Here is a 24,022-nt window from a genome sequence, read left to right on the forward strand (position 1 = left end):
ATATATAGCTTTCGTGTTACGCGTATATAGTCTTGCACGTTTGATGAAAATAGAAACACGATGCGTCGAAATGCTTTCGCTTATTACCTCACGTTAACCGTGCTCGATTGTACTGGTTATGTGATGGTTCACTTTTCTCGACTAACGACGAACGACGAATGACGATCGTGGCAGCGTGGCTTGCGATGCTTTTTTGTCTAACTCTCGAGTTCGCGCTTCGCGCGGCAAACGTTTCCGCGTCCTGTACGCAGATGCCATTAGTCGCGTCGCTCAGCATATATTATTTTTATCGATATCTCGCGTTATCAAAGATACGTTCGTCGCCAATTAATATCGACTGATATCGAAATTCCATGTATATGGAAACTCATTATAAACTCATTATAAAAAAATTAACATTAAATCAACATTTAAAACCAAATAATATTTATTAAAGAGTTCTTATAAAGATTTAATAATTTCAAATAAACATTTTTCATTTTTTGTATTTGAGTCAAATAATCTTTACAAAATAGCATATTAGAATTAAGGAAATTAAAAAATTGATTTAAAAAAATATTTAATTAAACCTATTTCCTTATTTCAATAATATCAGATTTTTCAATTTTAAAGAATTTATTCAATTTGAGTAAATATTATCTTAATAAAAGTTATTTATTATTTGTTTTAAAATTAATTTCAAACCTATATTTTTTAAATTTGAGTCAAACAATCTTTACAAACTAGCATATTAGAATTAAGCAAATTAAAAAATTAATTTAAAAAAATATTTAATTAAACCTATTTCCTTATTTCAATAATATCAGATTTTTCAATTTTAAAGAATTTGTTCAATTTGAGTAAATACCTATTATATTAATAAAAGTTATTTATTATTGGTTACAAAACTAATTTCAAATAAATATTTTTTGTATTTGAGTTACACAATCTCTACAAAATAGCATATTATAAATAAGCAAATTAAAAAACTGATTTGAAAAAATATTTATTTAAACCCATTTCCTTAATTCAATAATATCAGATTTTTCGATTTTAAAGAATTTATTCAATTTGAGTACATATTATCTTAATAAAAGTTATTTATTATTTGTTTTAAAATTAATTTCAAACAAATATTTTTTAAATTTGAGTCAAACAATCTTTACCAACTAGCATATTAGAATTAAGCAAATTAAAAAATTGATTTAAAAAAATATTTAATTAAACCTATTTCCTTATTTCAATAATATCAGATTTTTCAATTTTAAAGAATTTGTTCAATTTGAGTAAATATTATATTAATAAAAGTTATTTATTATTGGTTACAAAACTAATTTCAAATAAATATTTTTTGTATTTGAGTTACACAATCTCTACAAAATAGCATATTATAAATAAGCAAATTAAAAAACTGATTCGAAAAAATATTTATTTAAACCCATTTCCTTAATTAAATAATATCAGATTTTTCAATTTTAAAGAATTTATTCGATTTGAGTACATATTATCTTAATAAAAGTTATTTGTTATTTGTTTTAAAATTAATTTTAAACAAATATTTTTTAAATTTAAGTCAAACAGCCTTTACAAAATGGCATACTATAATTAAGCAAATTAAAAAATTGGTTTGAACAAATATTTATTTAAACCTATTTTCTTACTTTAATAATATGAGATTTTTCAAATTTAATTAATGAATTACTCAGTTTGAGTAAATACTATCTTAATAAAAGTTATTTGTTATTTGTTTTAAAATTATTTTACGTTGAATAAAATCTTTCTTTATTTTGACTATATATACATTTAAAGTAAGTCATTGTTTATTACAATCTGATAAACAACCTCTTAATGTGACTAAATCATATTTGAATTATTATATTTATTTAGATTGAGTAAATTTTTTTTTCAGTGTAGCACTAAAATCTAACCAGACCACCAGTCGCCCGGCGATCCTAACTGGCGTTGTGGACGCCGACGGAAAATGTTCTGGAGGATCCTATTCAGACCTTTACGGAACGTGGACAAATGTTTTCGTACAGGCAACTGTCACAATCACCCTACAAGATTACTTCGCTAACGTTAAACTAAGCACTAACCGTATACAACTTACAAGGGAACGGTCGGGGGTGTCCGAGACCGATTTGGATGCGCTTTGGATATGTTGTTGAGCATCAAAAAATATTAGACTCGTATTTTTTTTTGCGGCTTATCTCGACGTTTATTGGTCGAAAAAACCCGATTTAGAACCTACCCGATTTAGATGCGCTTTGAATATGTTGTTGAGCATCAAAAAACATTAGACACGTGTTTTTTTTTTGCGGCGTATCTCGACGTTTAGGGGTTGAAACAACCTTTCGAAAATAACGGATTTTATAGTTTTTAGCGAATATCTTCGAAAATATAAGGCGTATGAAAAAAAGTTTGGTACAAAAGGTTTATGGCTTTTTGTGCTCTTTACAATGGCGTAATCAGATTTTTCAAATTTGTCACATTTTTTAATTTAACCCCACCCCCACCTATTATTTTTGCCAAATATAACAATTTTTCCAACGCAAATTTAAGAGCGTCAAATGCCAAATACATCCATGTGTATTTTTATTATGATACCATTATTAGATTTTTGGCAAGACGAGATGATATGTGGTATAGGCGTCGCGCTGTAGGTAGGTGTTGCGTTATTTCTGTTCAAGTTGCGCCGTACGCTTAAAAATTTCCATTTCAACTCCGGGATGACCGAAAGCGCTGATGCGAAGGCCAGCGCAAGGCTATTTCGAGAGTCCTGGACTAGCAACGGAATGTAGACTCCGATATTATAAATACCACCGCCGAATTGTAAGATCGAGCGGGCAGTCGCAAATTTGAACGTGCGTCACATTAACCGCTACAATAATACACTATTCCAATTATAACTCCGGGACAACCGACCGATTCTACTACCACCTTCACTAATTTGGCTCTCCCATCGTGCTAGTTGTCGTATTGATGTAACTTTTTTGTACCTTCGTTTAACTCCTTCAAGCGATCTTCCCCTTGTTTTACCACTCCTCCAGTATTCCACAGCTTGCCTTTTATAGTCACTTGATATTGTTGCCTCAACAGAGCTGCAAGTAACTTCTTCCGGAAGATATACTTTTCCATCATCTTCCTCAAATAAATCAACTCTTTCCGGTTCTGGAATCTCATATATATCATAAAAACCTAAAGTTTCTTCCTCTTCTACGTCAAATTCTTGGTTTTGTATGTCAAGCAGTATACGTTCAATGTTTTCTTTTACTTCTTCTTCCTCCGAAGTTGTCGGACTTGGTGAATAGTTGAAAGCAGTGAAAGTTGCAGAAAGTAGCATTATTACATTGTATGGATTAAACTTCATTCTGAAAAATATTAAAATTAAATATTTGTCTCGAACTTTAATTATATAAATAAATACGCACTTTATAATTAATGGAGTGGTCTTTGTTAGGTTTGATACCGTCTCTTTCCAATTTGCGACTGCCCGCCCGATACAATTCGGCGGTATTTATAATGTCGGAGTCGACATTCCGTTGCTAGTCCAGGACTCTCGAAATAGCCTTGCGCTGGCCTTCGCATCAGCGCTTTCGGTCATCCCGGAGTTGAAATAGAAATTTTTAAGCGTACGGCGCAACTTGAACAGAAATAACGCAACACCTACTTACAGCGCGACGCCTATACCACATATCATCTCGTCTTGCCAAAAATCTAATAATGGTATCATAATAAAAATACACATGGATGTATTTGGCATTTGACGCTCTTAAATTTGCGTTGAAAAAATTGTTATATTTGGCAAAAATAATAGGTGGGGGTGGGGTTAAATTAAAAAATGTGACAAATTTAAAAAATCTGATTACGCCATTGTAAAGAGCACAAAAAGCCATAAACCTTTTGTACCAAACTTTTTTTCATACGCCTTATATTTTCGAAGATATTCGCTAAAAACTATAAAATCCGTTATTTTCGAGTGGTTGTTTCAACCCCTAAACGTCGAGATACGCCGCAAAAAAAAACACGTGTCTAATGTTTTTTGATGCTCAACAACATATTCAAAGCGCATCCAAATCGGGTAGGTTCTAAATCGGGTTTTTTCGACCAATAAACGTCGAGATAAGCCGCAAAAAAAAAATACGAGTCTAATATTTTTTGATGCTCAACAACATATCCAAAGCGCATCCAAATCGGTCTCGGACACCCCCGACCGTTCCCTTGTTAGATCAGGAGTGGCCTGTGATTTTAGTACCGCCAGATGCACCGACATAGAAGGAGGAAATACCTTTTGGGAGCCCATACCTAATGACTCCTGTAAATTCACTTCATATAGCACCTTATATAGAGGTTACGCGGAAAAGGTAATCGATAACGTAAACGAGCACTCTCAAACCGCTTATACTGTGAATGCCGACGATACAGTCTTTGCTTTAACCAGCACCGGGAAAGACTTAGCGTGTGGATATTCGCTCATTCGAACTGAACACCCAAAATTAGTAATTTGGGAAACCTCACCTGAAACGGACATCGCTAAACGAACCGGCCGTGTAGAAAATCTCGACCTTTTTACTTATATGAATTCGAAATTCGTTTACGTAGAAAAGCACATCCGTAACCAGATTAATCAACTGTACAGGAACATCTTACTACAACAATGTAACCTTGAGTTAAAAATGTTGCAAAACGCTTTAGCAATAGCTACACAATCTCCCGACATCTTCGCCTATCATTTTATGAAGGGACCTGGATATATGGCCCTTCTAGCAGGCGAAGTAATCCACATAATAAAATGCGTTCCAGTCGAGGTAAAATTAGTCCACACCCAAGAATGCTACGAGCAACTCCCAGTAATGTTTAATAACAAGACCTCCTTCCTAACGCCTCAAACGCACGTACTACTACGGCAAGGAACACAAATTAATTGTAATTCTTTCGCACCTCCTATGTATCTTTTGGGAGACTCTTGGTATAAAATTACGCCAAGGCCAATAGAAACACTAGCACCTACGGTCATAAAACCCATGACCAAAACTACCTGGAAGTACACTAGCCCTGGAGCACTCGCTACCAGCGGTATATACACACAAAAGGATCTGGAAGATCTAAAGGATCACATAATGTTTCCCGCTGAGAGACCCGCTGTCCTTAACACCGTAGCAAGAGGAGTAATGGGAGAATCAATCGTGCTGAGTGGAGGATCGTTCGCCAACCTAATCGACGAGGTTTCGATCGAAAAAATTGCACTCTCAGCCTGGGAAAATTTCTGGAGCAAATTTTTAATCTTTGGCAATATTAGCGCTGGCCTGCTTGGAATTTATCTTTTTATAAGGGCCATTAAATTAATACTGGATACACTTGTACATGGATATGCTCTTCATACAGTATATGGGTGGTCGATATATCTAATAGGGGCAATATGGGATTCGTTAACTCAGCTTTTATTACATCTGGGACAAGGAAGGCCTAAAACCACAAATGCCAGTGCCCCGGCTCCGAAAGACGATCCGGAACAAAAAACATCAGCTAGCGCGCCTTTCCATGATCTTGAATGGCAGGCAAATGTCCAGCCTGTCGGGTCAACAAACGGAAAATCGGAACACGCCTATCCTCCTCTACCCTTGAAAGAGAGTACCTATACTTTCGAACTCAAAGGGTAAAATAAAAAAAAATAAAAAAAAATAAAAAAAAAGGGGGGGCACAAAGGGAAAAGGGACGAATTGCATGACACCTCATTATCTATCATTAACGCCCTGCCCCTATAATCGCATGCTGCGACATGCAGATAATCTAACAACGAATTCTTGTAGCCGAAGCCATGGAAATCAAATGCATCAACACTAGCTTGTTGACCCGCGGCCCGCTCAAGGCGAAGGTCATCCGGGTGGACTCCCCCACCTTCCTATGGGTCCATCTAGAGAATTCGCGTGAGGACCTCGACGAGCTTGTCGAGGACCTAACACGGAGAATGATGCGTAGGAGTGAGTTCCTCCATCTCCCGCCAGACGAAATTATGCCCGAAACGGAGGTCGCAGTTCGTGAGGGAAGACGGTGGCAGAGGGGCCTCGTGCTCCGAGTTGAAAGAGGGAACCGGGTTACGGTTGCCCTCAGAGATTGGGGCCGCGCTGTTCAGCGGCCCATGTTCGAGATTTACACCCTCGAGGATCGCTTTCGCGAGCTAGAGTGGCAGGCCATCCCCTGTGGACTAGCCCACCTCCGACCACTCGAAGGAAGGCTGCGATGGTCCCGTAGGTCCATCGCCTTAACGAAACACCTAGTCGAAAAAAGAGAGGGATGGATCAAGATCCGGCTGCCGGTCAAGGACGAGGCCGCCATCATCGACTTCCGAGCGAAGCCCGAGCACGAAGACGAGACGCCAGACCTGGCGCAATTGCTCGTACAAATGGGATGTGCCCAGCACAGCCAATTCGAAGAGGTGGTGGCCATCCCTGGGATTATTCCCTACATTTATTTATAAAAACAAAACAAAAAAAATCCCAACGAGCAAGCTAGAGCGAGTCTATTGTAACCTTTTCTTTTCTCTTTGTGTTTACCTTTTCTAAGCCGTAATTATTTCTTTATTATTAATTTTGCGCTCGCTCTAGCGAATAATTTTAGACTCTTAATTTTACGTTCTCTCATTATTATAAATTTTGCGTTTTATTTTTCTTTTTTCTTTTCTCTTTCTTTTTATAGTTGTTTCTTTATTATCGGTTTTACGCTCGCTCCAGCGAATAATTTTAACTTTAATTACAGTTTTAATTCCGTAAATCATAATAAGTTTTATTTTATACTTTCCTTGCCATATGTTTTACATTCACTTTTTAATTCTTATCTAAGTCTAAATCTATGATCTGTAATAGGTTTATATTTTACGCTTATAATAGCCTGTTTGCGAAAAATATGTATCAATCATTAAATTTTTTTTTCTCATCTCTATAATCTATATAAATTAAGCTTTATTTCCTAAATTCTAGATGAGTATAATTACATGCGTCGATAGAAAAAAAAATAGAAAAAAAAAAAATATATATATATATATGTATATATATATATATATATATATATTTACTGTAAAAGAAAGACGAAAGAATTAAGGAAGGGGTTTTGGAGGTCGCCTATTTCTTTCCTCTTTCTAAAAACCAAGGGATGCACACAAATACAAACCCTAGCTTAATCTTAATTCCACAAGTCGTAATAGTTTTTTTTCTCTCCTTTCTTTTCTTTTATTACCATGTGTTGACGTTCACTTTTATAATTCTTATTTCATAATTCCAACCCTATAATTTGTAATAAAATTTTATTTTATAATAACCTTATGTACTCATAATTGTATCTTAGACGATAAACAAGTTTTGCGCCTAATTTCGACATATACGAATTAATCTTTTATTTTCCTTGCCATTTATAATCTAGATTAAGCTTCACTATGTTCCCTTCTTCTTAAGATTTTAAATAAATATAATTGCGTAGGTAGTTTCGAAAAATAGCGTGAGGATGCTTTCCTTCCTAAATTAATAACAACAGAAAGAAAAAGGGGTACACTAATAAAATATAAATACAAGTAGCATAAAAATAGCCACCTGATTGTCAAATAAGTACGAGGTCCCAACATATTCCCTTCCATGAATTATCTAATGCGAGAAAAGAAAAAAAAACCTCGCGAATTAAAAAAAAATATATATATATATATACATATATATATATATATATATATATATATATATATATATATATATATATATATACTTTTGTGTCGATTATCAATGGCACCCCGATGAGTTATTCCGTTCGGGAATCTCATTTATCTTATCATAACCTGCCACCATTGCTATGCAAAACGGCTGCTGAACAAATTCAGCTAGCCCTTGTCATCCTCAGCGACCTAATCCGTAAGGATACCACGCCCGCAGACGAGTACATAGCAATCCAGCTAATTAATGGCAAGTGTTAAACCGGCGATATGCCACAAATACATTAAAGGTTGTAGGCAAGCTGGAAAAGCATACAAAAAACAAGGAGTTTTAGCTGATTTATCGGCGGGCTCGGAGTAATCTCTATTATATTACTTCTGAGTTAGCTGATTTATCGGCGGGCTCGGAGTAACCTCTATTATATTACTTCTGAGTTAGCTGATTTATCGGCGGGCTCGGAGTAATCTTTATTCCTATATTACTTCTGAGTTAGCTGATTTATCGGCGGGCTCGGAGTAATTTCTTTTTCTATATTACTCCTGAGTTCCAATTTTGATTTATTCACAGCTATATTACGTAGAGACAGCCAATGGGAAGCGTCCCAGGCGATTTTATAAAGTTTTACCATGATTTACATTCATTCGTTCAATTAGACGATTTAGCCAACAGCGACAGCCAATAGGAGCGATTCCTGGCGAATTTATATTATTTTACAGAGCAGCAGGGCTTTCAGCCAATCGGAGCACTTTGTGCTATTTTATCACGATAGACGCGAGTAACCGACCAATGAGAAGCGAGTATGACTCCAGTCAGCTAGATTCGGCGAAAACGCGATGATTGCATTATATACTTACCTTTTACGTTTATCCCTGTCGATTGAATTATGTTTAGCGATAACGCAACGTTAGAGATAGATTTAAGATACTTTGTATCGATACTTACCTTTTACCAGTCCATTGATTGGGCGAGACGATCCTGTGGAATCGGGGTACCTGAAAGAAAGAAAGGATTAGCAAAGCTAGTTCGAAGGAACGGGTACTTACCTGTAGAGTCACGGTTCGTCAAAATGACCATATCCGGTCACTCGGAAATCGTCCCGAGTGACTTACTCGCGAACGTGCATCTTGTGCATGAGCGACGACTGGCATTGGTTCACGCATCGGGAAGCCCGAGCGATAGCGGATGTCCGTCGTCCAATCCGGAAACAGTATCTCTGAGAAATCGAGAGCTGAGCCACTCGAACGGCTCAGCGAGTCGTGATTGGTCCGACATACACGAATAGCCGTGTCGCCCGTCATCCGGCGACACTATTGGTCGAGGAGTATTAGCGCGCACCGCACACCTCGTTCGCGCCCAAAGCAGCGGCTTTGCGCCTGCGCGAGCATCAAAGTGGGAGAACGAGACCCGTTCCTCCTGGACAGTTCTTCGCGAGGAATCGGCGCGTTAACACGCTTTCGACAAGCGGTTTCCGTATTAATCAACCGAACCCGTGGAACTTATCCCGTTGTCCGCTAGCGATAGTAGCGTGAATACATTAATTATTGAGATCGTGTTTGCGCGATAACGGGAAACGACCAGCGCGACACGCGTAACGACAGTCAGTCGTGAATATCTCGAGATCGTCGGCAGCGCAGCCATTAGACTCGCCCGCGATTGTAACGAGTACTGAGTTCTAAATATATTTCTTGTTATTTATTAAAATAAATACACGAGTGATTATTCGCGACCCCAGTGAACATCCTATCCAAACACCCGTATATTACGCTTCGCTTAACAAGGGCGTGGCCGACGGCCTTGAACGCGTCCGCGACGTAGAAGACGGCAGCCATCTTGCTGAAAGGAAGGACGGGGCAACGCAACGAACGAGGCTTTCTGTATTGACGCCTGAAAATACAGTGGCGACCGTAATTTCAGCCCAAGTAGTAAGTGGCTATAACTTAGATTCTTATCATCATAATCGTTGTTCCGGTCACAACCGCACCACAATATTCTCTGCTTGTCTTGTTTGTCTATTACTCACATCACCTACTATTTCTATTTTGTTACCCAATTGTCTAGGCATTATTCCTCTTATTATTTAAAAAAAAAATACACATTAAATAATAATCTCTGTTTTATATTCATAAACTGGAGTGCTTGCAGCATCTGGTCTACCTTAGTACGTCGATCACATTGAAGTACAACCCTCATAGCCCGATTTTGCGCAACTTGTAGCCTATTCAGTAATGTTTCACCCATACCAATTAATAGCGTTGCACAATACTCAAGTCTATATTATCTGCTTCATTTTCATTTTTGCTTGCTTCCACTCCTTTTATCACTTCTTTTAGAGTTTTCCACATTTTTATAGGGTCCTTCTTATTACCGTCTATCATATTTTCATAATACTCCTTCTTTTTTGTCTTAATGAGTTTAACCACCGCATTCCTTTCCATCTTGAATTGCCTCCAGTCCTGTTCTCCACCTGTGCTTACAGCCCTATTATACGCTTCATCTCTCTTATCTGCGGCTATTCTTATCTCTTCTGTGTACCACTTTTTCCCTTCCCAGAACCCCGGAATTTTACACTTTTTCTTAGGCGCTACCGTATCTAGTGCATCCACCATGCTCTCAACAAATTTGTCAGCTTTCACACTTACATCCGCTCTCACACTCATATCTAAATCCTGCTTTTGTTTCCTATTTCTCTCCAACAGTTCGATAAATTCTTCAACGCAAAATTTACTATAATCCCTACTAATAAATTCTCTATATTTGACCCCCGCTTTATCAATACCAAGGTCAACTTTCAACCACGCATGATCTGTTATTTTAGGTACATAATCTTGTTACGTCCAACCCCTGGATTAGGATAAGAAAAACTGGGAAGCGAAGGAAAGGCTAACCAGAGGGATAGGGGTAAGGGAGGACGCAACCAGATACTCACAAATGTCGCTCGCAGGTACGCTCTGAGGCGCGTGGCGCGAGCGGAACGCACTTTTCACTGGCTCAGGAAGGGTCGACGTCCGTAGGGACGGTAGGACGCCTTCCTAGAGCGGTGCGATCGTCGGTCCTGTTTTAAGTCAGGAAATTTAATCCCTTTAACTTAGGATCGGACCCTGTGCGATCTCGAGAGGTGGGGGATGAGTAATGGGTGAATCTTAAGTTACAAATAAAATGAGGTGGGAACTCACAGTTAACATAAAAAAAACATTTATTCTAAATATAATTTGAACAAACTATCGATATTACAGTTTAGTAAGGCATAGGCAACTTAAACGGAGAATTGAAATATTTTAAAGTGAAAGTGTTTGTGTAAGGTGTATTCATCGCGGGTGTTACACTAGTGCGGAGGTGATCGGGCAGGATTTTTGAAGGGGAAACCTATTCAATGCACATCCTGCCCGCTATTATTACAATTAATCGTAGAATAGAGTTTACATGAATTTAATTAAATATGTGTGCGGTGTGTAGGTGTATTTGAGTCTAAATTTAAGATATAAAGAGATGATCGGAGGGTGGAGACGGAGAGACAGGATTTAACAAATAATTATAAGCTATGCGTCGGGGAAAGCTGATTATACGTGTAAGTTAAGACAAGGAAGATAAAAGATTTTGTGGTATACCTCTAGTCAAGAGTAACCACCTCAGGACGGGTCAGTTCCTCGAGATCAAGAGTCGAAGCGGTCGAGGAGGTCGGAGACGGACTTCGGGAAGAGGAGGGGGAATCGGGAGGTTCGAGCAAGGTGGCGGGATCGCGGTTGACGGGGACCACGCGGAATGGGGCCACCCGACAAACAGGGCGAGAAGGTGCGGGGAAAGGCCGTGAAGGTAGAATAATAGGGCGAGGTGGTACGACGGGGCGACTCTGCTGAGAGGAACAGGGTTGCTCCGAGAAGGTTGGTGGAGGCGGTGGACTGGCGACACGCGAAGGACCGGGTTTAGCTTGTTCGTTTTCTAATCTCCTTCGCTCTTGCTGCTTCCGACGATCACGCTCGTTTTTTACGGCCCTTCGAGATTTCTTAAGGGGGGGACCGCGGGATTCCACTACAAGTTAATAGCTTGTTAATTGTTAAAAACCGTTAATCGCGGCAAGTCGACTCGATTTTGGAGGGTTGGAATTAACGAGAGAGAGTCTGCTGAGGTTCCCAGCAGTAAATAGAAAAGGGATTACTCCGAGCCCGCCGATAAATCAGCTAACTCAGGAGTAATATAGAAAAGAGATTACTCCAAGCCCGCCGATAAATCAGCTAACTCAGGAGTAATATACAAAAAGAAATTACTCCGAGCCCGCCGATAAATCAGCTAACTCAGAAGTAATATAGGAATAAAGATTACTCCGAGCCCGCCGATGAATCAGCTAACTCAGAAGTAATATAATAGAGATTACTTCGAGCCCGCCGATAAATCAGCTAACTCAGAATTAATATAATAGAGATTACTCCGAGCCCGCCGATAAATCAGCTAACTCAGAAGTAATATAGGAATAGAGATTACTCCGAGCCCGCCGATAAATCAGCTAACTCAGGAGTAATATAGAAAAAGAAATTACTCCGAGCCCGCCGATAAATCAGCTAACTCAGGAGTAATATAGAAAAAGAAATTACTCCGAGCCCGCCGATAAATCAGCTAACTCAGAAGTAATATAGGAATAAAGATTTCTCCGAGCCCGCCGATAAATCAGCTAACTCAGAAGTAATATAATAGAGGTTACTCCGAGCCCGCCGATAAATCAGCTAACTCAGAAGTAATATAATAGAGATTACTCCGAGCCCGCCGATAAATCAGCTAACTCAGAAGTAATATAGGAACAGAGATTACTCCGAGCCCGCCGATAAATCAGCTAACTCAGAAGTAATGTAGAAAAGGTGATTGGAGGATGAGAGGGATTGATGTTTAACCGAGAGAACTTCCGGACACACGAAAAAATGGGGATAAATAAATGAAGTGTATATACGACTTACTACTTGACGCTGGTTGGATTGAGAGTAGAAATAGCCAGAACCGATGATCCTCGGGCTCTCAGAGTAGAAATAGCCGGAACCGATGATCCTCGGGCTCTCAGCGAACACTCGCAATTTCAACGCGCACAACTCAACTTGGAAGTCTGACTGCAGGGTTCGAAGAGACCGAAGTTCAGGAGGTGGAGATGAAGAAAAATAAAAATGATGCTGAGTGCTCCAATGTCGGGGTTTATATAGGAAAGTTAAAGGGATGGAAGGGATGAATTTCGTGTGGGATGTGTCTGATTTTCGTTTAGGGAACTTCTGGTTGGCGGAATGTTTCTAATTATTGTTTAAGGGATTTCTTATTGGGTGGGATGGTCTTCACCCAAGAGCTGGGTTCTTAAGTTTTCGCCTATCCTAGAAAGCTAGAGACGGTTGTCGATTTTTCCGGGTGTTTATTGGTGAGTCCCCTCGTAAGGCCCCCACTGTCTTGCTGGGGGTGCAACCTATCGTTTCCTCCAGTGACTCATCTGTTTTTCGACTATCACCGATTTCTCTTTTATTAGGGTCCCTTATTTATCTCGCGACCCTGCTCGAATTACCGACAGACGACGCATATGCCTCCAATCTCAAGTGCAGTTTTATTGCAGTTTTATTGCTAAGTGCAAACAGAAACTTCCGCCACGTGCTCTTACAAGATTTCCAAAAGCACGTTTTAGATCTCGTTTCTGTTTGTCAGAACATTGCGCGGGAAATCTGAGCTAGTCGCACGATACAGTACAGATCCCCATTAACCCCTGTCTGGAATTAAGGCCCCTTTTACGCGTCGTGTCGCCGGGTTTATAGTTATGGGCCCGATAAGGTTGCTGAGAATCTGGTCACCATACGCCCCGTCTGTCACCAATTCGTAATCTGGAGGGTTGGTTTCATTTGATCATAAAAAAAGGAATGTGAGGAGATCTAAACTCACTCCCCGATCGACAACCGTCCGTGCTCGGTTTGTGTATCCTAATCTTAAGGGCCACTCTTAGCCGCACAAGAATTCCCGCGAAAAAGGGAAATCGTGGAGTCTGCTTGACGTAAAACCCCCCGCCTTAGACAAATGTTGGGGTGTATAATACAACATTTGCAGACTAATTGATTGAGAGACGATTTCCGTTTTTCGCGAGCTTTTTGGTTTCTGTTTAGAGAAGGAGGAAAGAAAAGGCGACCTCCATAAAATTCGTCCTTTATTCTTTCGTCCTTCTGGTTTATGCTGTTGCCCGTATGTGTATGTATTAGATTGTTAGATCAAAGATTTTAGAATGGTAATGCACATTCAAACGCAAGAGGAATATTTTAATGTATACGTATATATATTTTTCTACTTATTTTGATAATATCTTAACGTTATTCGCAACGCGCAAGATTTCGGTTCATGTGAGGCTGTCTTTCCTTTCTTTAATGGGGCAATAATTCTGCCATTATTAACTAGAGCGGGTTGTCCACGTGGCTGTCATCCGTCCCGAGGCGTCCCTTTTTTTTTGTGGCAGTTTTTCAACTGACCCGTGCGGCAGCCCAAAACTCCTTGTTTTTTGTATGCTTTTCCAGCTTGCCTACAACCTTTAATGTATTTGTGGCATATCGCCGGTTTAACACTTGCCATTAATTAGCTGGATTGCTATGTACTCGTCTGCGGGCGTGGTATCCTTACGGATTAGGTCGCTGAGGATGACAAGGGCTAGCTGAATTTGTTCAGCAGCCGTTTTGCATAGCAATGGTGGCAGGTTATGATAAGATAAATGAGATTCCCGAACGGAATAACTCATCGGGGTGCCATTGATAATCGACACAAAAGTATATATATATATATATATATATATATATATATATATATATATATATGTCGTAAGGTTTGTTCCAGGTCCACATTTTTTTTATAGTTGAACTGCATTTACAAATCTAATGTATAACGCTTACAAAAGGCTATTTTATTATGTATACGATATATTATAAAATAAAAAGAATTTTATATGCGGTGGTTGTTTCCAGGTCTTTTTAATATACTGGCAATTTCCAGGTCTTTTTAATAAACTGTTAATTTCCAGGTCCTTTTAATAAACTGGTAACTTCCAGGTCTTTTTAATAAACTGGTGATTTCCAGGTCCTTTTAATAAACTGGTAACTTCCAGGTCTTTTTAATAAACTGGTGATTTCCAGGACTTATAAATATTTAAGCAAAAGCTGTACAGGGAAGGAGTATATTATTATATGTACATTCATTTTACGGCTGTTTATTAACTGTCAAGGGAAAGGGGTAGACTTAACTTCAACTCGGCGTATTTTCGAAGTGTGCTGAAGTGATCTGTAGTGTTATTTTAAGCAAATATCTTTTTATTTGGAAATACTACGCAAAAATTCTCAACGTGTCAATTCTCAACATTTCTCGCTTATTCTCCATTGGAGAAAGTTCTTATTTCTACTGCGACGGTACATCACCACCGTCAACGCGGAGTTCTCGGCTCAGGGACCAGGAGCCTTAAGTAAATCAGATTACGTGCTGTTTTTTTAATATCTTAACCTCAATATTATAATGTCTTAACCTATTTCTCAATGTTTATATTACTTGTCTAAGTAAATCTCTATCAAGTTCGATAATCATAAACAAATCATAAATCTAAGTCCTGTAGTTTTATTTAAATAGTTTATTTATATATATTATTACAACATAAATTGTAACGCAACTACCTGAGACAAGACAGTCAAAATGTCAGGCGTAGGTATATTTTTTTCATGAAATAAAACATTTTACTTTTTGCTAAAAAACAGATACTATAATAAAATACGAAATGAAATTATGATCTTTCTCTTATAGACTTTAACTATTCCTTATTTTGTACTCTTTCTAGTTGCACAAAGTCGAAATTATAGTTTATTGTTACTCCTTGTCTTAATATATATCTTATTAATATCTATCTCTATATTTCTATTACTTATGTTCTATTTTTTATTTATATTATTATATCTATATAAATCTGCAATGCATATTTTATAATAATGAATAAATAATAAATCCAAATTGTATTGTATTTTACTTACAATAGCAAGACAAACATCATCATAATACATATTATAATGCAATCACCTATAATAATACAATTAAAATTGTATACGTTGAGATTTTGTGCCCTTCTTAAATGTACAAAATCGTGATTTATAATTTGTTTTCACTGTACATCTTAATATGTATCGTGATGTCTATCTTAGCATTTATATCAATATCTATATTTCTATAACTATATTACTTTCTTAGTATCTACGTAAATCTGTAATGCATATTTCATAGTAATAAATAAATCATAAATCCAAGTTGTATTGTGTAACTTTACTTAGCAAGATCATAATACATATTGTAACATAATACATATTGGGTGCGTTCGAAAATATATTTTTTAGTATTGGGAAAAAAAATAAGATTGGCAGCATTGAAAATTCCCAGTTCCAGTGCTGCGTTTCGTTTCTCCCACTGGGACTGCTCGACTGCTGAAATTTTAACCTACTTGTTGCAATTAGATATCATGGAAGAGTATATTTTACTCGAAAATATGTTTGAATCTTCAAGTAGTTCCTCTTCTTCAGACAGTGATGATAATAATGAAGAATTACAAAATATTTTATTCGATAATAGAGATAATAATAGAGGTGAAAGAAGAATAGTACCAAAAATAACAGATTATTTGGAAAATATTGTTACAAGATATACAAATATTGAGTTTAAGTCACATTTTAGGTAAATTGTCACTTTATTTAATATCATTATATATTAATATAAAATATACGTTTTTATTAATTTAATATATATAATATGTGATATTATTTGTTACAGGATGGAACGTAATACTTTTTATTTTGTGTTGCATTTAATTGGACCCAAATTAGAATTATCTCCATTCCATGGAAGAGAGCAAATTAATGCAACAAAACAGCTACTAATAGCTATTTATGTTTTGGCAACACCAGATTCTTATCGCTCCATATGCGAAAGATTTGGTGTTGCCAGATCAACTGCATGCGTCAAAAGAATTGTTCGAGCATTATATAGTCTTCGAAATGTTTTTATCAGATGGCCTACTTATGGAGAAGCTCAAACAATATGGACAAATATGCAAAGATTGTATGGATTTCCAAAAATTTTAGGTGTCATTGATGGGACACATATAAACATTGCTCGACCAAAAAGAGATGCTAATAGCTATATAAACAGAAAAGGCAGATTCTCCATACAGTTACAAGTAGGCAAAAAGTATATTTTTCTTGTTTATTATAGATATCCTAATTTAAGATATAATAAATATTACAAACTATACAAAAAGTATATTTTTCTTGTTTATTATAGATATCCTAATTTAAGATATAATAAATATTACAAACTATATAAATGTAAATTAAATAAACAACATCTAGAAGCAGCGAAATGTTTATTAATAAAAATATTTTTCTTCTAGGTAATTTGTAAAGATGATTTGTCTTTCATTCATGTTTTTGCTGGATTGCCAGGTTGTGTACATGACATGCGAGTATTTCTTTATTCTGGAGTACAACAATGTTGTACTCCAGAATTTTTTCCTGAGGATAGTCACTTATTGGGTGATGCAGCGTATACCATACAAAAAAATGTCATGGTACCTTTCTATGATAATGGCCATTTAACAAGAAGACAGAAGGAATTTAATAAGCGTTTGTCATCTGCCCGAGTAATCATAGAAAGAGCAATCGGATTACTGAAAGGACGATGGCGTTATTTATTGGATAAGTTGCCAATGACAAGGACAGATTTAGTTCCATATTATATAGTAAGTTGTTGTATATTACACAACATTTGTTTATTGAAAAATGATGCTATCGAAATTCCTATTGTTGTGAATGACATACAAAACGAAATGGAACCAATGGCTATCACAAATGAACTAAAACAAGAAGGAAATATAAAAAGAAATCGATTAATGGAAATAATTACAAATAATAATTTGGAAGAGAGAAATTAGTCAACTTTTGTATATACATGTAGTGTGGGTGTGTGTGTGTGTGTGTGTGTGTGTGTGTGTGTGTGCGTGTGTGTGTGTTTGTATACATATATATAAATATTTGTAATAAAGTATATTAGTTTTTATAGCAGTCTTTAAATAAACTGTATGAAGAAATAAAATATATAAATAGACATCTTAATATTTATTAGTTTTTATTGTATTTACGAAAATAATAACAAATAAAAAATTTGAACGTTTAATAAGCAATAGTATTCTAAAGGATCAACACATCTTGTAAATAAAAAATAAATTACATTTTGACTTATAATAAATAGGAACGTGTTGACTTATAAGAGATAAGAACTACATCGTTTAACTTATTGTTAAATAAATACATTTTTATAATAAAAAGTAATGAAAAGAATAATTAATTAAGTTATATTTAGTAGTAATCTATCACAATACTATTAGTAATTATTAATTGAATTATTAATATCACAACATGAATAGATAATGTGTTTAAATAAAAGATAATATTTAAAGTTTAATTCCTATCTCATAAATATATGTATATTTGTAAAATTTAGTTTTTAATATACTTCTTTGCAATACTTTTATATTCTTTTTATGTATAGTTTTGTAGAAATTTACTTATAGTTTTAATTTGTACTTTGCATTACACTTAGGCATACCGCATTCCTAAGATCCTTAGCTGAATGTGTAATGTGTAACTTGTAATTTCAAGACAATGTTTTATGTTCTTGTAACACATAATAACTGTTTTGTATCTCAAATCTTAAATGTATTTATATATATAAAGACAGTCTTTGTATACACATATAAGACTTAAGATACAAAGTAGTTACTTAATATTGTCTTTAAATTACAAGTTAATCACTACGTTAAGACTTCATTAAATGCTTATATCACTTTTTTGTTTGAAAAATGTTTTTCAAATCTTTCAAAATTTTTAATTTTTCTGCTCTATAAGTTCTCGTTTCTTCTCGTCTTAAACGTTTTTCTTCCAGTGATGTCCTCAAATAAGATATTTTTTCTTCATGTAATGACATTTTCTTTTTTTCTACAAAAATATTGTTAGTTATTAACTTAAATAAAACAGTAAAAAGATAATGATATATTCTTTTTTTAGCTACTTACTGTTTGTTGGGTCACTGTCGCTGTCATCGAATAAGCTTTCAGGTTCTCGAATGTTTGATCCCGCTACAGATATGGGTTTTATCCAAGGTTTGTCGAAAAAGATCTCGTCTAATGGCTAAAATGTACATATATTTTAAGAAAAAAAGTTATGACATATATTTTTAATTATCAAAATTCTTATTATTAATAACTAAATTTAAAAATTTGTATATTTTATAATTTTGAATATCTATATATATAAGTCACGTGAAAAGCTAGTTTTATTATAAGTACTACCTCCAAATATATCCACTCTTTCCTATCATTTCCACTTTGAGCGTTGTGGTCTGTAATTTGACGGTATCGCCTTTTCAAAGTATCCATTTTATTATAACATTGAGTCGCAGTAAAATTGAGTTGTTTCTCCTTCATGCGTTGAGAAATTAGATTCCACATTTTCTTATGGGGTCCTTTACCCAACATATGCGAGTTTTCTTTATATGACGAAATTAACAAAAGTGTTGCGTTATGTGTCCACTTATCATTTGAATCTAAAAATAAAAAAGTAAATATTTAATAAATCAAGCTAAATTTCTGTTATTGAAATTTAAACATACCTATATTTGACACATTTGTGTCATTCTCAATGTCTGAAACATCATTATTTGTTTCATTAATCTCAATATCTGAATCGTCAGATATCATGAGATTTATATTTTTTGCACTTGTTTTCGAACAACTGGGTTCCTCAATTGTGCTCGAACTATGTTTCTTTGAAAATGTGGATGTTTGTGGAAATTTGACTGTTTGTAATAGAGCATTAGCAAATCTTAAATCTATATAAAAATAACATAATGTATATTAATATTTTTAAAAGTGTAAATATAATTACATTATATAATTAAGAAAATAAATTATATTAAAATGTTATTAAAATATAGTTATATGTTACATATAATAGTTAAATTGAAATAGTACCTTTAAAAGCGCGATTAAAATCTTCTTCATTAACTTCTATTTCATATTGTATGTTGGTTTCTGCATCAAGTAATTTCAATTTACGAGGGTTGTGTTTCTTCATGGATTGCACAGATTTCATTTTTTAATATTTGTTTGACAGTAATAACAAGAGAAGTATTCTGTAAATATTATACAATTATGCTTAAATATAAAAAGAAATAATTTATGAAAAAGAGAGAAAGAGGAATATATTAAAAAAAGGTTAGAATAGATTTATTCTATTTTATGTATTCAATTACGATATAATAACTATACATTTTACATATAATAACTATATACTTTATTAACTACTTATTTATCTCTTTTATACCTTAAGTAGCAATTTTTACCTTTCACATAAGTAGCAATATGTTCTTCATCTGCTAAAGCAATCTGTCCCAGTGGGAGAAACGAAACGCAGCACTGGGACTGGGAATTTTCAATGCTGCCAATCTTATTTTTTTTCCCAATACCAAAAAATATATTTTCGAACGCACCCATTATAACACAATCATATATGAGATAATACAATCAAAATTATGGACAGTATACTTTCCCTTAGATTTTAACATTTGGCTTATTTTGTACTTTTCATTATTGCACTATGTTGTTATTGTCCATCTTAATATCTATTGTAATATCTAGCTTAATGTGTCTATTTTAACATTTTAATGTTTATTAAAACTTCTAACTAATATCTATCTTAAGTCTATTGTAATGTTTAGCATAATATATATTTAAATCTGTAATATGTATTCGATAATAATAAATACGTCATAAATTTAAGCCGTATTGTGTAATTTTACTTAACAAGACTCATACATTATTTATAATACACAATGTAAAGCAGCTATCTAAAATAATACCATGAAACCGTAAAGCATAAAGTATACATCCTTTTCTGTTTTTAAAAAATAAAATATTTTAGAACTTTTCCGTTCAGAAATAAAATTTAACATAGACAATGAAAACTTTCTCTTAGACTGCAACATTTAACTTATTTTGTATTTTTTTTTATTAAACAAACTCGAAATTTGTAATTTCTCTTAATATTTGTCTTAATATTTATTCTAATGCCTATTTTAATGTCCATCTTAATAACACATATTCGATAATCATAAATATGTAGTAAATCCCAGTCTTATGTGCTCCCCGCTTTACCCGCTTTTTCACGTATTTGAAATAGCTGTTTACTCCCCGCTTTGCTCCCCGCTTTACCCGCTTTTTCACGTATTTGAAATAGCTGTTTACTAGAGCCACGAGTGACTGCGTTCAGCAAAACATTTCTTTTACTACGAGTGCGTTCAGAGAACACAACAGTTGCACAACGGGTAAGTAATTTGTCAACGTAAGGACTCAGACACAATGAGAAAAATAAGGAATAAGATAAAGGAATAAGGAATAAGGCATGTTGCATCTCACTTTAAGGCTGATTAATAGAGGCCGTAACCGTTGATTTAAGATGTAATCTTTAAGAAATTGACCAATCACAGTCGATTAGTCTTCTCACATTCGACTGTGATTAGTCAATTTCTTAAAGATTACAGCTTAAATCAACGGTTACGGCCTCTATAAATCAGCCTTTAATGTACGTGTACTGAAGTGAGATGCGACATATTCCCTTATTCCTTATTCCTTTATCTTATTCTTTAAGCGGGGAGCACACACTTCTGCACAACGCATAATGCGTAAGCATAAGGAAATTGATTGGTCCATACACATGTGCATAAAGCCCGTATCACACTACGGATTGGGATTGAGATTGGATTGAAATTTAATCAATCAGAACAGAGAAAACTGATCTCAAGTTTAGTAAACTTAGCTCTGATTGGTCAAATTTCAATCCAATCTCAATCCCAATCCATAGTCTGATACGGGCATAAAGGCCATTGCACGTAACAAAGTTTTAGTCATAATCGTAAAGCCCGTATCAGACTACGGATTGGGATTGAGATTGGATTGAAATTTAATCAATCAGAACAGAGAAAACTGATCTCAAGTTTAGTAAACTTTGCTCTGATTGGTCAAATTTCAATCCAATCTCAATCCTAATCCGTAGTCTGATACGGGCATAAGGTTGTAAAAAAATAGACCAATCACAGTCGATTATTCTCCTCGCGCTTGAAGAATAATCAAGTGTGATTGGTCTATTTTCTTACGGCCTTACGATTAAAACTAAAACTTTGTTACGTGCAATGGCCTTAAGGAAATAGACCAATCAGTTTTCTTATGCTTACGTATTATGCGTTATGCAAAAGTCTGTGTTCCCCGCTTTATTTTTGTCATTGTGTCTGAGCCCTAAGGCTGAGTTTCCACTGAGCGCGTCACGCGTCGCGTCGTCTGTCGTTAACCAATCTAAACATCCCGTCACAAGTAATGTAATAAAATGGGATGTTTTGATTAGTTAACTTGTGATAACGCGACACATGACGCGCTTAGTGGAAACTCAGCCTAATTGGTCTAGATTTTGGAATCTAAGTAAAGGCCAATAATCATTAAGTGCAATTTCATGTTGACGCTTGACGCTCATTTTCAGCGAGCAAAAATCTTCAGAAATAATATTTTTTATTTATATAGATATATACATTTATTTATATATATATATATAAATAAAAAATATTATTTCTAGGGTCACGTGGCTTCGCTTTGACGCTATTAAGGTCAAGAAATGAAGTTGAATTTATTCAACATCCAGCGTTGACGTTGAGGCTAAAGCTGGCCACACACACTTTTCGTAGAACGTAACAGTAAGATTTCGAGCAACGCGATTGGTCGAAATCTTACTGTTACGTTCTACGAAAAGTGTGTGTGGCCAGCTTAAATCGTCGTTGATCGTCCCAGTACAATCAAAAATGGACTTCGAAGTACGTAAAATATTAATTATTTTCAATATCTCCAAGTAGTAATATTTTACGGATATATGCAAAATAAAAAATATTATTTCTAAAGATTTTTGCTCGCTGAAAATGAGCGTTGAGCTGGTCGAGCGTCAACGTGAAAAGGCACCTTTAATTGCTCACTGATCACTTGTGTCTCCTGAACCCAACCAACTATTAAAAGTTTTCTTTTCGAATTAAAGTTCGATTATTTTTTTAGATCTAGAAGAATAATCCAATCCGAGCTCAGAAAACTTCCAACTGTTAGCCCGGGTCTACAATAGGTGTTTTAAACTCTTAGCCTTAAGAAATTGACCAAACACAGTTGATTATTCTCTTCAAATTCGAATGTGATTGATCAATATCGAGAACAAAGGCTTGTCCACCTCCGTGAAGTCAGCTGTCGTACTAACACTTTCAATAATTTTGAATACGTTATTTGATTGCTAGTCGTTCGCTAATGTTTGCATGTTTTTTTTATTTTGTTTATATATTAATTATTTTTGACAAAAAATGGAAATTAAAATGGGGGCAAGTGTAACCGCCATTTGGAAGCTTTACTCATGATTTCGGTGAATATTTCGGTGTTAAAACGTTTTCTAGTCGTTCGCTCTGCGACAGGCCCTCGTCCTCGAATATCTCAGTCTCCTTGATGGTCTGGCTCTTTGATTGGTCGGCTCCCCCCGTCAGCTCTGCAGCACCTTTGTCCGCCACTGGCTCTGTGGACATCTCCGTTGGTCGTGGAGTACCGCCGCTGCGAGAAGGGCTCGACTCTGGAACGGACGCTTTAGCCAACGGTTCCACGGTTCCGTAGAACGAGGGGCGGGCAAAAGAGTCTATTCTATGAAGGTCTGAATATGTACAACGCCCTACCGTTGGACATAAGGCAATGCGAGCGGTTCGAACAATTTAAGCGGAAGTTAAAAGTATATATTGTACCTCATGCAGAGGAATTATTGTAAAATCATGTGATGTAAAAATAGCCGAGAAGGCTAATAAAGCTCAATACTCTCTCTCTCTCCTCTCTCTCTCTCTCTCTCTCTCTCTCTCTCTCTCTCTCTCTCTCTCTCTCTCTCTCTCTCTCTCTCTCTCTCTCTCTCTCTCTCTCTCTCTCTCTCTCTCTCTCTCTCTCTCTCTCTCTCTCTCTCTCGCTCTCGCTCTCGCTCTCGCTCTCGCTCTCGCTCTCGCTCTCGCTCTCGCTCTCTCGCTCTCGCTCTCGCTCTCTCGCTCTCGCTCTCGCTCTCTCGCTCTCGCTCTCGCTCTCGCTCTCGCTCTCGCTCTCGCTCTCGCTCTCGCTCTCGCTCTCGCTCTCGCTCTCGCTCTCGCTCTCGCTCTCGCTCTCGCTCTCGCTCTCGCTCTCGCTCTCGCTCTCGCTCTCGCTCTCGCTCTCGCTCGCTCTCGCTCTC

General features: G+C 36.0%; 3 protein-coding genes across 3 annotated transcripts; 2 read left to right on the forward strand and 1 right to left on the reverse strand.

The window, feature by feature from the left end:
- Nucleotides 1-4,157: 4,157 nt before the first annotated feature.
- LOC139783439 (uncharacterized) lies at nt 4,158-5,870 on the forward strand (the record flags this gene model as incomplete). Its single annotated transcript, XM_071722589.1, has 1 exon — nt 4,158-5,870. A coding segment is annotated over one exon (1,482 nt), but the record flags the coding sequence as incomplete, so codon positions are not given.
- Nucleotides 5,871-16,668: 10,798 nt separating this feature from the next.
- On the forward strand, nt 16,669-17,803 carry LOC139783443 (uncharacterized). Its single transcript, XM_071722592.1, has 2 exons — nt 16,669-16,869; nt 17,083-17,803. Exons 1-2 carry the CDS (start codon nt 16,741-16,743, stop codon nt 17,620-17,622), a joined length of 669 nt encoding a protein of 222 aa, XP_071578693.1. The 5' UTR covers nt 16,669-16,740; the 3' UTR covers nt 17,623-17,803.
- Nucleotides 17,804-18,127: 324 nt separating this feature from the next.
- Nucleotides 18,128-19,849, reverse strand: LOC139783430 (uncharacterized). The gene is made up of 5 exons (XM_071722584.1): nt 19,720-19,849; nt 19,359-19,577; nt 19,039-19,292; nt 18,763-18,877; nt 18,128-18,685 (listed from the first exon to the last, which is right to left on the reverse strand). The coding sequence occupies exons 1-5, from the start codon at nt 19,838-19,840 to the stop codon at nt 18,531-18,533; spliced, it is 864 nt and encodes a 287-aa protein (XP_071578685.1). The 5' UTR covers nt 19,841-19,849; the 3' UTR covers nt 18,128-18,530.
- Between the last annotated feature and the right edge of the window lie 4,173 nt (nt 19,850-24,022).

This window comes from Temnothorax nylanderi, unplaced genomic scaffold, assembly GCF_030848795.1.
Source record: "Temnothorax nylanderi isolate EJ_2023f unplaced genomic scaffold, tnyl_v1.0 TNYL_tig0501_pilon, whole genome shotgun sequence".
In the NCBI taxonomy this organism is placed as follows: Eukaryota; Metazoa; Arthropoda; class Insecta; order Hymenoptera; family Formicidae; genus Temnothorax; species Temnothorax nylanderi.

Coding starts and splice junctions, on each gene's coding strand:
- LOC139783443 (XM_071722592.1), top strand. CDS start 16,741: ATGCAAAGATTGTATGGATTTCCAAAAATTTTAGGTGTCATTGATGGG. Junction 16,870..17,082: donor GATTCTCCATACAGTTACAA/GTAGGCAAAAAG, acceptor TTTTTCTTCTAG/GTAATTTGTAAAGATGATTT.
- LOC139783430 (XM_071722584.1), bottom strand. CDS start 19,840: ATGAAATCTGTGCAATCCATGAAGAAACACAACCCTCGTAAATTGAAA. Junction 19,293..19,358: donor CACAAATGTGTCAAATATAG/GTATGTTTAAAT, acceptor TTTTATTTTTAG/ATTCAAATGATAAGTGGACA. Junction 18,686..18,762: donor CGACAGTGACCCAACAAACA/GTAAGTAGCTAA, acceptor ATATTTTTGTAG/AAAAAAAGAAAATGTCATTA.